Raw genomic sequence first — 16,245 nt, forward strand, 5'->3', positions numbered from 1 at the left:
AGATACCCTAATACATCACTTTAAACCACAACAGATGCATGCATAGGTATGTATATGCCATACATGTACATTTGTGTAAAACCTGTGCTAAAATTAGCTTTTGAATTCTATCGCTGATATTAGTTGCACTCCAAGCAGAACTATTTCTTTAAGCCTAAACTTTTCTAATTACTGTTCAAGGGGGGAGGTGTGAAGTCCATGGAGAGGTGTGGTGTAAGTCTTAAAAGAATGAGCATTTGGGGAAAATACTTCAAAGAGGGGATTTACAAATAATGAGAAAGGGCAGAAGGCAGTGTGAGGTGAAGTGACCCTGCATTTTCTGTCCCTTCAGATAGGGTTTATAAGGAGGAAGAAAACCACTACATTATATCGTGGCAGACATTTGTGCGTATCAAGGTCTATGTGGCCTGTGTGCGCGCTCACGCGCATGTACATAAAGTCCCAGGAGTTCCAGAGCCTGATCTCCAAGATTGACAAGGCCTAGGAGCAACCTGCCGCTGGGCTTTTGAAGCCCCCCGCATCTGTTTTGTCCATCTGAAAATACAGAAGCGGGACTGGACCTCCCCGAGGCACTGTCGTTCAGTGATTTTCCTGGACTGTGAACCAGCCAGCTGGAGGCTTCCTGCCTCTCCCTCATCTGAGGAAGAACTGCCTCTGCTCAGTTGCTCCCCTGCCTAGGTGAGTTCTGCTGCAGTTTGCAGGATGCTTTGGAAAGAAGTGATGGTGAGTATCACAGACATCTTTCCTTAAAGCTGTAGAAAGATTTGATACAGGATCAACTCGGTAACTGACAGGATCAAGTGCTTCAGCTTTTATGCGCATTGCTTTTGATGCAAGAAGCTTTGGTAGGTCAACCAAACTTCTGTGCAGGGCCCCACATGTGTGTGTATGTGCAGCACAAAATATACTTGGTGGATTATTTAAAAAAAAAAAAAAAAAAAGACAAACTTGGGAGAGACAGAGGGAGGGAGGGTCCCTGGGAACTTGCGGGAGGAGTCCAGGGATGGATATGATCAAATAGATTCTACACATGCATGAAATTCTCAGTTAATAAGAAAGCTGTATTAAAGGGCAGGGGGCGAAGAGGTTTTTGTACAGTTTAAATGGTTTTGTTAGGGCTTTCAGGTTTCTCAGCATGTGTGCCCCCCCCTTCCCAATTTCAGGTTTTCTGTCTTAAAAAAAAAAAAAAAAAGAGAGAGAGAAAAAAATCCTTAGGTCGTTGCATCCCATGAATAATCATGAAAGACTGTGTAGTTTCCACAGCACTGCCCCGCATTATTGCCCCATCTGTTTGTATTTTAGTTTGCATCCATGTTAATTTGTACTTCAATTCTTTACTGCGCTCACTAAGCCCATTTCTCTCTCTGCAGTGTTCCTCCGGCTATAGTACCAGAGTTCTGGGCCGCCTATCTGGGATGACCAGTGCCTGGAGGCTGAATAACAGAAGACGGGTCTGGAACTCCTCTTTGCTCACCTGCAACCTGCTATTGGCTTCGGCTTTGCTTCTTTGGGTTGGAGGATGGTTATATGACAGCAAGCCTCTCTCCTCCAGATAAAAGTCAAGCATGTCATCACTGTCAAGACAGTGTGGATCTCTATACCAACTATGCCACTGTCTGGGAGCATCTGGAGGCACCAGGGGACCCGATGGGGGGGTGGATGTTTTAATTTTTCTTTTTATCCAGACAAATACTGTATGTAATATCTTGTGCCCTCAAGCTGACATAATGAGTTTCTGCTGGGAAATTTTTTTTTCTCCACATTTCAACACAAACCAAGGTGTGTATGTACGTGTGCATGCATATGTGTATGTATGTATGTATGTATGTGTGTGTGTTATAGAGGTATCAAACTCCTAGGTTTGAGCAATTCTCCTGATTTGGCTTTCCAAGTTGCTGGGGCCACAGGAATGTGCCACATGGCCTGGTAATGTATTAAGCATTCTTAATGTTTGCAGATATTAGTTACTGTTATGAAAAACATAAAGGATGCTGTCATATCTCTTGCTTACTCTGTCCCTTTCAGGTATGCCTTCTTTGGGTATCATAAACAAACTGCAGTGTCCAAGGGTCATGTCCACTCTGAGACCTAGTCCTGTTTCCCTAAACAAAGCCTCTTCTAAAACCTTTTTCTTGTACTTATAAAGCACATTGTTTCAGTGGGGGATTTTATAAATAAGTTAAAAAATGTCAGCTTTATGAGATTTGGGAAATGGCTCAGTCAGTATTGCTGTGTTAAGTGTGGACACCTGAGTTCAGATTGCTAGGATCATATTTAAAAAAAACAAAACAAACAAAAAAAAAACAACCCTGGGGACTCTGCCATGTGCTTATAACCCTAGCCCTGGGGAAACAGGGACAGGATGCTCACTGGCGCTTGCTGGACAGCCAGTCTAGTAGACAATTAGCTGCTGGTCATTGGGACAGGACCTGTGGACGTTTCCTAAGGAATAACACCTAAAGTTCACTTCTGGCCTCCACGCGAACGTGCACACACGCGCACCTGCACACACACACACAAGGACAAAAATGAGGCTAGAATGAGAACCTAATCTCAAGATGAAAACCTTTAACCTTTAATCTCTATCTGCCTGAAGTGAATCCTGGTTTCGGGTACGATTTAAGGGGCCACTGTGACTGTCTCTGTGATGGACTTTATCTCCCTTAAGCAAGCACGGAAATCTCCATTTTCATAGCTATGTCTAGCATGGCTGTAATTAATCATAGCGTCCTCTGACAGTGAGAGGAGAACAGTTACACGTTTCCTTCTGGAGTGCTTGAGAAGTCGACTCATAATGACCTTAAACAATTTGCCTAAAAGGAGGAGCCCTGCACAATTGGGCCACACACTCTTCTAAAGTGTTGCTAAGGAAGAGGAGGAGGGGAGGAGAATTGGGGGGGGAGGAGGATGGGGGGGAGGAGGAAGAGGGGGAGAAAGGGAAGTAAAAGAGAAGAAGGGGAGAGAGAGGAGGGGAGGAGGGGGGAGGGTCGGGGAGGAGGAGGAAGAGCGGGAGAAGAGGAGAAGGGGGAAGAGAGGAGGGCTGGCTTATCACCCAGCACACTCGCTGACAACATGAAGCTGACAACATGAAGCCTCCTCAGTGGCCTGTCGGAGCATCAACCACCACAGATGGTTCTGTGTGTGTCTCCATACTCAACTCGTCATGAGAGCTAACTAAATGTGTGATCCCATGCCAGGACAGAACACTGCGTTAAAATACCACACAAATGTGATAGGCAGGGCGAGATTCAAATCTGCTATCGTATTTATGTATGCCTTCAAACACACTTCGGACTCTCAGATTCGGAGTGCTTCTCTTTGACACAATTCACCAAGATTATTCTTTGAACATGAAGTCTGGGCAGGTATAAGACGTGAATTTTGCTGTTGGAGCAATGGCTGCTCTCAAAGTATAGCACGGATAAAGCTTAGAACTGTTACATATCAACTTTGTTTTTGAGATAGTTGTACTATATAGCCCAGGCTAGCCTCGAACTCATAATTCTCTAGCTTTACCTTCCTAAATGCTGGGATTACTGGCCTGTGGCACTTAAGGCCAACTGTTTTGTGTGTGTGTGTGTGTGTGTTGTATGTGCGTGTGTGAAGATGGACATAGTCCTGTGTGCACTTGGGAATTCTCCCGATTCGGCTTCACATCTTGCTGTAGATAGTGCTGAGGTTACAGATGTGTGCTAATCCACGTCTGTTGTAGAAATGCTGCCCTTACAGATGTGCGCTAATCTAACCAACGTGTTCAGTTACCTTTAGGCGGATTCTGGCAATCTGAAATCAGGTCCTCACTCATGCCTACAGGCTTTACCTACTGAGCCATCTCCGCAGCCCCAGGTCCACTTCTCTTTACCAACCACCATCATGGGACCACAAGCATGCATGCACGTATGCATCTATTTGTGAGTGTGTTTGTGTGCATGTGGGTGGAGGCCGGAGGATAGCCTGGGTGTTCACCTATTTTTGTTTTTTCACCAGGATCTCTCATTGACAGTTAGGCTAGCTGGCTGGCTGGTAAACCTGAGGAATATGCCTGTCTTTGCCTCCCCAGTGCTGGGATTATAAGTGTGCCGCCCTGCCTGGCTTTTAAAAGTGGCTTATAGGGACGGGACTTAGGTCCTCAGGCTTGCAAGTATTTTACTGATTGAGCCAACTCACCAGCCCTCGTCTATTTTTATTTTCAAGCGTAACTACTAGCTAGCAAGCCACTGAATGATCTTTATTCTGTCATGCTTTTCTGCATCGCTGCCAGGTTCCATGTGTCTGTACTGTATTTATCCTTCCTGTCCCCAGCGCACTGTCTCATACAAAATGCACTTGCTAGTTTTCTAATAGAATTTCTCTTTCCTCCTTTGTGCCTTCCTTTTTTTTTTTTTTTAACTTTTTAATCTCTTTTATGTAACACACTGTATAATAAGTAGCTACCCATCCATCAGTCACCTGTCTGCTATATGCATTCAATGCACTGTTAGGTTTGTTTACAGCAAGTGAACAACAGCAAGGCCAGACAGTACTCACACAATCTCTTTCCTTGGGTGATCTAGATGGCGCGGAACGCAGACAATCCATATTGCAAGGCTGTCTTTCCTCGTCCCTTCATTCACTGAATAAATATTTGAGCGTCCACCATGTGTCAGGCGCGTAGCTAAATTTAAGCCCCCAACTTGAAAATGAAAAGAACCTTCTGCTAGGAAATACTGAGAAGGACAGTGGCGACATTCTGTGCCTCAGGAAGGGGAGGGCTGAGAACGGCCCTTCCGACTCATTCGGGCCCCACGTGGCTGCAGGCTTCCTGACCTCACGTCTTTGCCCCATCTCAGTGGGCCCGAGGTTCGGTTCTCAAACAGCCCTTCCCACCAGTACTTTCTCCATGGGATTTTGCTCTTGGAACCCAGAGAGGAGGAATGAAGTTAGCAGCGAGAGAGAGAGAGAGGAGAGGAGAGAGAGAGAGAGAGAGAGAGAGAGAGAGAGAGAGAGAGAGAGAGAGAGAGAGAGAGACAGGGGGAGAGAGAGAGAGAGGAGGGCTCATCCCATCAGATCCCTCCCCTTGTGGTCTCAGCATTGTCTCTGGGAGAGCAATCACACCTATCGGCTGCCATCTCCTGTCAGTGGGACTGAACAGGCCGTCTGAAAGGAGCACGCTGGCTAGATTGTCTTGCTGAGACTGTGTGGTTCTGCTGTTTATACAGACATCAATGCTTGTGCCTGTGTGCACAACTCCCTCCCTCCGTCTGCATAGGTGGTGTCTCCATTTAGAGTGGGATGCAGGCCCAGGGACTTCAGATCTCTCTCTCTCTCTCTCTCTCTCTCTCTCTCTCTCTCTCTCTCTCTCTCTCTCTTTCTCTGAGTGTAGCCTGGGCTGCCATGGAACTCACCATGTTGTCTTTGAACCAAGTGTCTCCCTCTTCCCACAGACACTGGCCTTTACAGAACACCGCACAGCTCTCTCCTAGCCATGTGCTGTGTGGGTAGAAACACTCAGCATTCTGCACATGTGGCTGAGGGTCCCTGGGTTAGGGTTAGGGATGTATCACCATGCTTTTTATTTCCAATGTACTTTCACGCTGGCTTACTGATGCCTGTATTGACTATGTGAACAGGGAAGCTCCTGTCTGTAACATAGCAATATAAAACCTATCTAGATTATAAAATGCTGTGACTATTATCTAGATGATATTACTTATTTTATTTTCTATATAAATGTAATGTGCACAAGCAAACGAAGGCCTATGACATATACTATTATGAAAAACTGGAACCATTGGGTAGATTCCCAGGACTGGGTCAGATGTTACATCTAGTTTTGCCGTTTTGAGGAAAGTCGAAACTGATTTCCACAGTGGCTGGACTAGATTATGGTCCCACCATCAGTTTATGATGACTCCCCCTTTACCCACATGCTGGGTATTTGCTGGTTCCTTAGTCAGTGTCATTTTCACGCAGTGAGGTGGTCTGAATAAGAATGTCCCCCATAGGCTCAGATATTTGACTGTGTGGGGCCACAGCTAGCGGAACTGTTTGGGAAGGAAGGGAAGATGTGGCCTTGTTGGAAGGGGGGTGGGTGTCACTGAGGGTGGGCTTTAGGTTTTAGAAGCCTACTCCATTTCTAGTTAGCTCCCTGTTTCTCTACCATGCTTGGGGATCAGAAGGTCAAGCTCTCAGCTGCTGCCCCAGCACCATGCCTGTCTTCCACCATGCTCCCTGCTGTGATGGGCATGGACTCTCACCCTCTGGAACCATAAGCCCTAAATTAAATGCTTTTTTTTTTTTTAAACGTTGTCTTGGTCATAGTGTTTTAGGTATAGCAACAGAAAGCTAACACAGCTAGTGAAACAGTTTTTCATGTGTTTATGGTGTACTTCACGTTTGTGGAACTATCTGCCCTGCTCGTGTCAGTAGCCCGTTTACTGCAGCGTTATTCACAGCAGGTGAGTTATGGGACCAACCTGCATGTGCCACAAGAAAGGGATGGGCGAAAACAACGTGGGCATACACACAATGAGATTTTGTATTATTTTAGATGTAAAGAAGGACGTTATGTTGTCTACAGGAAAAAGGATACAACTGGAGATAATCATATTAAGTGGAGCTAGTCCGTTTCAAAAAGACTAATGTCCCGTGTCTTCCTTCACTTATGGTGCCTAGCGTTTATACAGATTCGTTTATGTACCGATCCCATCAAGGGAGAAGCAGAGCTGGCTGGAGAAACAAAGGGGAATAACAATGGGAAGGAGCAAGACACGGGAGGGGGCGGGGGCAGGGGGTATGCTCAAAGCACATTACATGCCTGCCTGAAACTGCCTCATATTGCCCAGTTCAATAAACAAAAAAACAACACTTTAAAAATACGGGAGCCTGAGGCTAGAACCTGTGATTTTGGAATTCTAGATAAGTATTCTATTGCCTTTGATGTTCAGGGCTGGAAAAACTCAAACTGAATGAGGGTTTTTATGTTTTTTGATGAAGGCTATCATTGTTTGTTTGTGTGTGTGTGTGTGTGTGTGTGTGTGTGTGTGTGTGTGTGTGCGCGCGCACTTGTGACTCATGTGTTTGTGTGAGAGTGCCGATGACTTCTTGTGTATATGTGTATGTATGCCTATGACTTCTGTGTGTGTATTTGTGTGTGTGCCTGTGACTCCTGTGTATGTGTGTGTTTATGCCTCCGACTTCATTTATGTGGTACTGTGACTCCTGTGTGTGTGTGTGTGTGTGTGTATGTGTGTGTGTGCGTGTGTCTGTATGTAGGCCTATGACTTCTGTGTGTATCTGTGTGTGCCTGTGACTCCTGTGTGTATCTGTGTGTGTACTGGTGACTCAAGCATCCATGTGGGCCTGTGACCTGTGCGTGTGTGTTCTGTGACTCATGTGTGCATATGCACTCAGGAATCACTGAGTAAGAAAAGCAAGGCCTGCAAGCTCATGCATTGCAATGGCTGAGGAAGGAGGGCCCGGGCTGAGACAGGAAATGGCAGCTGCAGAAGAACAAGCAGGCGGCCACTGCCAACTAGGTAGATGGAGAGGGAGATAGCAACTCGAGTGCACTCGAGTGCACTTGAACAGACCACGGTCCCAGAGAACCAGCCAAGAGTTGTGAGTGTTTCTCTGCCTGTCGCTTTGCCTTGACCCCCTCCCTTATCTTCCTCTCTGGTGATTGCTGTGTTTGTCCTCTCGGTCCTCTCACTGTCCTAACCTCCCTCCAGCCAAAACCAATGTGGGGCTGGCTGGAGCCAGGCATGCGGAGGAGGTGGCCGCATTCAGACCTGGCTCCCGAGACCGTGTTTTCGGGTCCCAAGCCCTAGCCTTGTGATTGACTGCAATCAGAATAGAACCCACAAGCTGGACAGAGTATGTGCTTGATCCACTGATTCTTTTACAACTTTCATTTCTTTTTCTTGGAAATAGCCAGGAGCAATATTTAGTTGCTGTTTCTCACCCTGAAGAATTGGCAAGGTAAATAATGCTGGCCCCTCAGGGTAATAAGTTAGCCATTTGAGTGGAGGGAAAAGAAGGAGAAGAATTACCAGCCAGCTTCATGTTTGGTTCTCGCTTCCTGATTTGAAGTTATTTATTTACTTTTTTTTTTTTTTTACTGTCAAGGGAAATAATGTTGGGGAGGATTATCTACATTTACCTGATAAACTAAAACTCTGTTTGCTAATATAAAGAATGAATCAGGCTCAGTTTGCTGTGGCTGAAGGTGATTTCTTGCAATCCGTGCTTTGGCGTTTAATCTACATTGTCTTTACCAAATAGCTACCATAAATCACAGCCTGCCTTCCAGATGCATTTGGCCTGTAATATAAGAGTGATAAAAAAAAAAAGCACCCAACAAACTAAATGCAGAGACCATTTTGCAAAGCTCAATTACACCAGCATAATGAGAAACACCACATTTCTCTCTCTCTCTCTCTCTCTCTCTCTCTCTCTCTCTCTCTCTCTCTCTCTCTCTCTCTCTCACACACACACACACACACATACACACATACACACACAGGTGGGGCCTCTTTCAATCTTAGCATAGAGACAGCATAGAGGTTCTGAGGTCGAATGTCTTCCTATACGTATAGACATATAGAGACTGCAAAGGAAACACACTTCTTGTCTCCTTCAACATTCATTCTTATGACTTTGAAAACTGTCGCTATTTAAGGCGAATCTAACTTATCCCCACCTAGGCAGGAAGGAGCCATCGCTGCTCATGGAGTGACAGAAGGAAGATTATGGTCCTAACTCTTAGGGCGACATTAGCAAGACAAGGCTCAGCTAATCCCCAGAGATTGCGTGCAACCCCGTGTTACATGCAATCTTGAAAGTTTTGACGGCTGGTGTGATTTGTGACGGTGTAGGCGAGGGTGGCGGGTGGCCTGCAGGCCATCTCCACAGCGCGTTGCTGGACACCCGCCTCTTCCTCTCTAAGCACCCCTTACCCTCAGCTTTCGGCCGAACACGTTGACTTTGCCCTGTGCTTGTTCTTTCCGGAACCTCCATTCTACCAGATTCTGTCCGTTCTCCCCGGGGAGAGTCATGTTTCTTTTGGCCACCGTGGGGTTTGCCGTGCCAGCCAGAACATGGGGCTCTGTCTGGTAGTGCGAATCTAGACCACTGGCATAGATGATCCTCAGGGAGCCATCATATCCGATTTGGTAGCTGTTTCTTAACTGGTCTAAAAAAAAAAAAAACCAGAAAAGAAAAGAAAAGCAGAAAAGGTGAATTATTGTGTCTATATTAAATATTTGACAGTTATGCATTTAGAACTGATAAATATTTCTAACATACTGAGGCATACATTCTTTTTAGACTTCTTTTTTTTTTTTTTCATTTTTCATATAATATGTTTTTTTTTTTTTTTTTTTGGTTTTCGAGACAGGGTTTCTCTGTGTAGTCTTGGCTGTTCTGGACTCACTTTGTAGACCAGGCTGGCCTCGAACTCACAGCGATCCGCCTGCCTCTGCCTCCCGAGTGCTGGGATTAAAGGCGTGCGCCACCACGCCCGGCCCTAATAATATGTTTTTAATTTTTATTCTTTACATCCATTGCATTCCTACCTTGGTTCTCCCTACCCCTACTCTTCCCAGTCCCCCCGCCCACCGATCTATTCCCTTCTCTCTTAGATCCAATCCTCCTCAGTTTCCCTTAAAAAAAAAAAAAAAAAAAAAAGAACAGGTCACCCAGGGATATCAACTGCACACGGCATAACAAATTACAATAAGACTAGGCACAGACCCATATCTCAAGGCTGGACAAGGGAACCGAGCAGGAGGAAAAGGGTCTCAAGCACAAACAAAAGGGGCACTTAATGATGTTTGTACGGTCTGGGTAGCAAGCGTCCCCTCAAAAATGACTTAGGTGTTGGAGCCTGGTCTTTAGTTTGTAGGGTTAGATTTGGAGTCTCTGGCAGTTTTGGTAGTGCACCTGGCTGAAGGAAATACATAATTGCAAGCAGGTGCTTGATACCAAAGTATCTACCTACGTTCTTCTTCCCTCCCTCTTTTCCTGTCTCCATCCCTCTCTCCAATAGCCTTCTTTTGCATACACCAGGAGACAGGAAACTCTTTGACCGCGGGTTTCCACTGCCGCGATGTTCTTCCCAGCCGCATGGGTGGGCAACCATGGTCAGAAATCTCGGGACCCGAGAGCTAAACAGATCCTTCCTCCTGTTGCTTGTCACTGTGTTTTGTCACAGTCGTGATAACGTAATATGTAAGGTAATGTAAGTAATAGAATAAGGTAATAACCACAGATGCCCTTCCTGAGGGTAACAGAACAGCCTGGGTTTTGGCATTTCACGCTACTAGAGTTTTGGCTGAATTTCAAAGGTGACCTTTTAGGAAACTTTAAAAGTACCAGTGACTTCAGTAGATGGAACAAAGGTTTACCTTCTTTGGGATGTTCAGTAGACCAGGCTGGTCAGTACGGTGGGTGTGTCCACCTCCAGGGTCTTAGAGGAGTTCCCTTCCCTGTGTGTATTCTGTTGTCTTTTGTCAAAGACCCTTTGGAAAATCAGTATCCATAGCATGCATAGACTAAATGCAAAGTGATGTTCTCCTCCCAACCGACTCTTTCTTGGGGAGATCCACCAATGAAAAGGGATTCACCCACTGTTTTGTATAAAAAACCCATTTTCATATGATAGACTAACTAGTGTCTCTGTCTCAGTGTTAAGATTTTGGAGTAATATAGGACCATTTGTAGAAGAAATACAACCAAGAAATATCACTTTTAGATGATTGCAGAGGTTGTCTGATGGATACACTTTTAAAAAGAAAACAAACACAAGTCAATCCAAACCAAACCCAAGCAAAGCAAGAGAGGTATAATGCAGATTGAGAAATTATTCCAAGCTGTGAAAGAGTTCAGACATTATATATAAATAGCTTCTTGGGATGTGGGGTGAAATCACCATCACATGTAGTTCCAATTACCACATCATAGTGGGTTACGGTGCTGCACACCTCAGGTCACTGCAGTGAGATGGCAGAGGAGAGGGTGTACACTCCAAAAGTGTTGGATGACACAAAACTGGTGGGATGACACCTATTAAGAGCTGGAATGAAGATGTATTAAATAATTGAAAAAGACATTTTTCAAGGTTGTCATTATTTTATACACTATATGATACGTGTGTGTGTGTGTGTGTGTGTGTGTGTGTGTGTGTGTGTGTGTGTACGCGCCCACGTGCATACATAATACTGCCTGCAGGGCTTTGATTACTTCACTAGTTTCTCTACGCATCCTGCTCTCTCTTCCCTTCATCTGGTTTATCTTAAAACGCAAGAGTCCACGTTCTACTTGGGGGCTATTGATAACTCGCTCATTATTCATGTCAGATTATGCTCCGGCTTTACCTTGGACCATGGTGTAGAAAGAGTCAATGGAGGACAAATTTGAAGTGATGCTGACATCTTCCTCTCGGCTGGATGACTCAAGGTCCACCGTGATGGCCTTGTCCATATCCCCGTGTAAGTTTGTAACCACTCCAGTTGGAAACGTGACATTCGTCAGGCGACCTTCACTGTCGTAGCTGAGTGAGAGAGGCATCACGTGGTGTTAACAGGGGAGCGGCAGGCACTTTTTACCTAGACGTTTAAGGCACGCCAGAATCAGCAGCACACATTTGGAGAGGTATTTGTCTTTGTGCATGGGCTATGCAGAGTGAGGACTTCAAACACGCTTTGAAGTAATCAAAAGCCTGTTTAACATAGAAAAACCTCACCGGTGAGAGCGAGAGTAAACAGAATAGTCCTCCATCTCAGCATTTTAGTCTTTGAAGTGTGACCGAAACCCACCTGCACATCTAATTTGCTGTTTCAAAAGAAACATGCTTGCTGATATGAAATTCCTGAGAGCTTCTCCATATTTTCCGCAAAGTAGCGGTAATTCAACGCTCCCTGCTTTTAAAGTTAACAGCAACTAAGTCATCTGCAACTGTGCAACACGCACACGTGTGCACCCCCTTCAAACACATTTAAAGTATTATTTTAGCATCTTGACACATTTTCCAACAAATTAGAGAGGGGGGAAAAAAAAAGACCTTTTAAAGACTCTTTTTGGACAGTGTTGAGGGCTGGCACCCAGAGCCTAATGAACACCAGGGTAAATGCTCTGTCACTAAACTATCTCTAGCCCTAAAGACTTTTAAAATTTCTCAGTGATTAAGATAGTTTATGGCAAATTAGGACTTCCGTGGTCGTGACGGTGATAACCTTTCTTTAAAAATGCTGTTAAAAAGTTATTTTTAAAGTTGGGCGGTGGTGGCACACGCCTTTAATCCCAGCACTCAAGAAGCAGAGGCAGGTGGATCCCTGTGAGTTCGAGGCCAACCTGGTCTACAAGGTGAGTCCAGGACAGTCAAGGCTACATAGAGAAATCCTGTCTCAAAAAAACCAAAAAAAAAAAAAAAAAAAAAAAAAAAATCTATATCTATATCTATCTATCTATCTATCTATCTATCTATCTATCTATCTATAATTATGTATACATGTCAGGGTGTGTGCACATGCAGGAGGGTGCCCGCAGAATAAGGAGGGTGTTGGGCTCCCTGGTGAGTCTCCTGATGTACGTGCTGGGGACTGAGCTGGTCCTTTAGAAAGAGGAGCAAGTGCAGAGCCCCCAGCCCCCAGCCTCTCTCGTCTATACTGTTATTTCAAGAGTTTGTGCTATCTCAACTGACTTATTATATTTAGTGAAATGATATACAGTAATTCCTGGTATTTAACAGTTCTGAGCTATTTTTACATGCTTTCTTTTTATCATATAAGTATGGGAAACTTATTTAAATGTTAGGGTCCATTTTAAATATGATGCCACGATGATGCTAATATACTATAGGAACAATATTTGACTAAAAATTGAATTTTTTTCCTTGAAGTTTGCATTTGTCACATCACCACAGAAAAATTTAAAAAGATGACCACATTATCTTAAGAGAGAACAACAAATTCAAAAATTCTCCAGGAAAATTCCAGAAGCACTGATGGTGGAAGATGGATATTTTTAGAGGAAGACCAAAATGACCAGGGGAGGGCAAACACATAATCCTAACAATAGGTATAAAAGCAGAGCTATTGAGACTGCAGGGTAGAAAGAGCATGCAGATGTTGTTTGCAGTTGGAAGATTCCAGGCGATAAAGATGGTGAGGACAGGCCTGCTTGGTGTCTGGTGTTATGCTAACCCATTAACTCAGAGGGGTTAGTGTCAGTGAGGTCATGGGTTTGAATGACATGATGTGACGGCCTGCCAGGGTGCTCAGCCAGCAGTGGGGATGGACCACGCTGTTCAGCCAGCCGCAGGGATGGGCCACGCTGCTCGCCATAGGTGGGGGCACTCAGGAAGAAGTGGGGAGAGATGGAGGACAAAGATGAGCAAGCGCACCATTAAGAGTCATCATTGCTTGGAAAAGGCAGCGCTGAAGACACAAAGCAGACTTCTTTCTCTCCCCAGATAGCTCAATGCCCTAGGCAGATGAAGCCATAAATGAAAGAAATCCAAAATAGGTTACTGCTGTCACTTCTTTTCTGAAGACATTATTGATCTCGAAGCGAACATGTAGAAGGCTGATTCACACGGCAAAAATGGAGATGCAGAATTATGAACAAAACCAGTCTCAAGCTGTGGCTTATATTCAGTATGATTTTTTTTCAAGACAGGGTTTCTCTGTGTTGCCTTGGCTGCCTGGACTCGCTTTGTAGGCCAGGCTGGCCTCGAACTCACAGCAATCCGCCTGCCTCTGAACCCCCCCCCCCCCCAGAGTGTTGGGAGCACAGGCGTGCGCCATTAAGCCAAGCTTCGGTGTACTTCTTGAATCACACTGTACTGCTCACAGTTCCCATAGTCCTTTAGAAATCCTCTGAATGTTCTTACATACACATCATTCTGTATGTACTGCATTAGCCTTCCCCCATCTTGTAGAAAGAGAAATAAAGATGGAGTGGTTAAATCACTTGTTAAGGCTCTCCTGGCTGAGCTATCACTCGAACTGTTACACCCCTGACCTCAGACCCATTATCCTTTCTGTAAACCACAGGGCCTGATTCAAAGTTGGGAACTGTGGCTTACACACACACACACACACACACACACACACACACACACACACACACACACACACACACTCACACACACGACTCATTCCTGCTGCAGCCGCTGACCTGCCCTTTCGCTGGTTTATACTTCCCAGCCCCATTCAATCTCAAGCAGAGGCTTCACCTTTCTCCTGTAGAAAGCATTTTGCCAACCTTTGACTTGCTGCTTTCACTGGCTCACCACTCATTCCATTTCCTGCTGGGCAGGCATTTTATATCGCAGGAAAGAGGAGCATGTGGGGGAGGGGAACAAGCCCAGGAGGCTCTTTGGCTCTTTGGGAAATAAAAATACAAGTAACCTTTGGAGGTGCTACAGTTAAAGAGTGACAGAAGGAGGAAACTGGCTCCTCAATGGCTCAATTTAACAGTTTGGCCCTGGAAGTTCTGAATGCCTGCCTGCCAACAAGTGGCCACAGACGGCTAAGTCTAAGTTAAAGCATTAACAGGGCTAAAGTGTGTGAAGGCAAAAGGCCAGGGTGATGAGTGATAGCCCTTGGGGTGTCTGGCTGAGTTAAGAAGAAATGAGCACCTCTCCCCCCTCCCCCCCATTAGAGATCGATCCCCTTAGGGACCAGAATGTAGGTAGAGATGTCTCCACTGAGGTTGGATAAGACAGAGGTTTTCATGGGCAGATCAGGACTCGTGGTGGGGGGGGGGGGGTGGGGGGAGGGCGGAGAGGGGAGGGGGAGGGAGTTGTGGGTCTTGGATATATAGCTTTGAAGCTGTTAGGACTAGGGAGAAAGGTTAAGTTAGTTTTGAGCCTTCAGTGGCTGGGAGTCCTCGCTGTGGAACTCTGTAGGCGAGTCGGGCCTAGCACAGGCTTCAGTGTGGGGATGGAGTGCCAAGGAAGGCTTTCAGGGAAGCAAAACTTTAACAGGATGTGGTTGGTGGGCAGCACTGCAAGGAGCTTGCAAAGAGGTGACAAGGCCAGGCAGAGAGAGCTCCAGAGACTTGCAGGATACAAAAAACATAGGAAGCAGCACAGGGCTTTTAGGCAGAGAGCTAGCATCTGCCACTCCCACCATTTCATAAAGAAGTAGTATTTAGCTGGGTGGTGGCGCACGCCTTTAATCCCAGCACTTGGGAGGCAGAAACAGGCAGACCAATATGAGTTTGAGGCTAACCTGGTCTATAAAGTGAGTCCAAAGCTACACAGAGAAACCCTGTCTCAAAAAACGAGGAAAAAAAAAAAAAAAAAAAAAAAAAAAAAAAAAAAAAAAAAAAAAAAGGAAAAGAAGAAAGAAAGAAAGAAAGAAAGAAAGTATTTAATCACACTGAAGGCAGAATAGGCCTAATTTGAGGTCGAGAGATAATTGGTCTAAAGGAATACGCTCTGGGATTGAAAGCACGTAGTACGGTCCCTTGCTTATCTATCACAAAGGATGGGAGGGGGTGTGCTCCTGTGTGTACTTTATGTTTATGTTAGAATAAGCAGGGCCAGCTGGGGAGACAGATGATTGGACAGGACATGCATGAGCTGATGGAGGGACCAGACCACAGCAAGGCCTGTTGGTTCAGATTCTACCTGGTCCCCCTGGGTAGGATCTGGAATGAGGGTCCTGTGGTCTACTTTAATAGCAGAGAGAACAGGTGGCCCCTTTGATATTACCAGGGGGGAGGAACCCGAGTTTCTGTGACCTTTCTTGGGGAAAAGGAATGCAAGCATGTGTACAAGTTTCTGGAGTGAGGGGAGGAAGAAAGGAAGGTGGGAGATGGTCAGGCCTTTTCTAGCCTCCTTCAATTTAAAGCCACACCATTGGCTGTTGTATCCTGAACCCTGAGAAAAGCGTTATGAAAAGAATTTTCACCATCCTTATTTAGTGTTTCATTTCAGTGTAGATCAGTGAAAACCATCACAGAGTAGGACCTTTGTCAACAGAAATGACAATGAGTTGACCGAGAGACTTTAAAATAACCAGAGGATCCTGGGTAAGGAGTTGAAACAAACCAACAAACAAACCAACAAACAAACCAGCTATCAAAAAATACTTTTCAGGTATTCTAGAAATGATGGTTAACCCTTTGCCAGAGAGAGATGAGGGGAGGGATAGAGGCAGGAGGAGAGAGAAAGAGAGAGAGAGAGAGAGAGAGAGAGAGAGAGAGAGAGAGAGAGAGAGAGAGAGAGAGAGAAGGAAACAATGTACCAGCAATGAC

The 16,245-nt window shown here is 45.3% G+C and overlaps 1 protein-coding gene across 1 annotated transcript in view; it reads right to left on the minus strand.

Moving 5' to 3' along the window:
* The window catches only part of Tenm3 (teneurin transmembrane protein 3), a 505,702-nt gene that overhangs the window by 13,847 nt on the left and 475,610 nt on the right, over positions 1-16,245 (minus strand). Inside the window, exons 24-25 of the mRNA XM_051169939.1 lie at positions 11,355-11,530; positions 8,937-9,172 (exon numbers count right to left, since the gene is read on the minus strand). Of these exons, the coding sequence (XP_051025896.1) occupies positions 8,937-9,172; positions 11,355-11,530 (412 nt within the window). The remainder of the gene's footprint in view (positions 1-8,936; positions 9,173-11,354; positions 11,531-16,245) is intronic.

Source organism: Acomys russatus, chromosome 27 (assembly GCF_903995435.1).
Source record: "Acomys russatus chromosome 27, mAcoRus1.1, whole genome shotgun sequence".
NCBI lineage: Eukaryota > Metazoa > Chordata > Mammalia > Rodentia > Muridae > Acomys > Acomys russatus.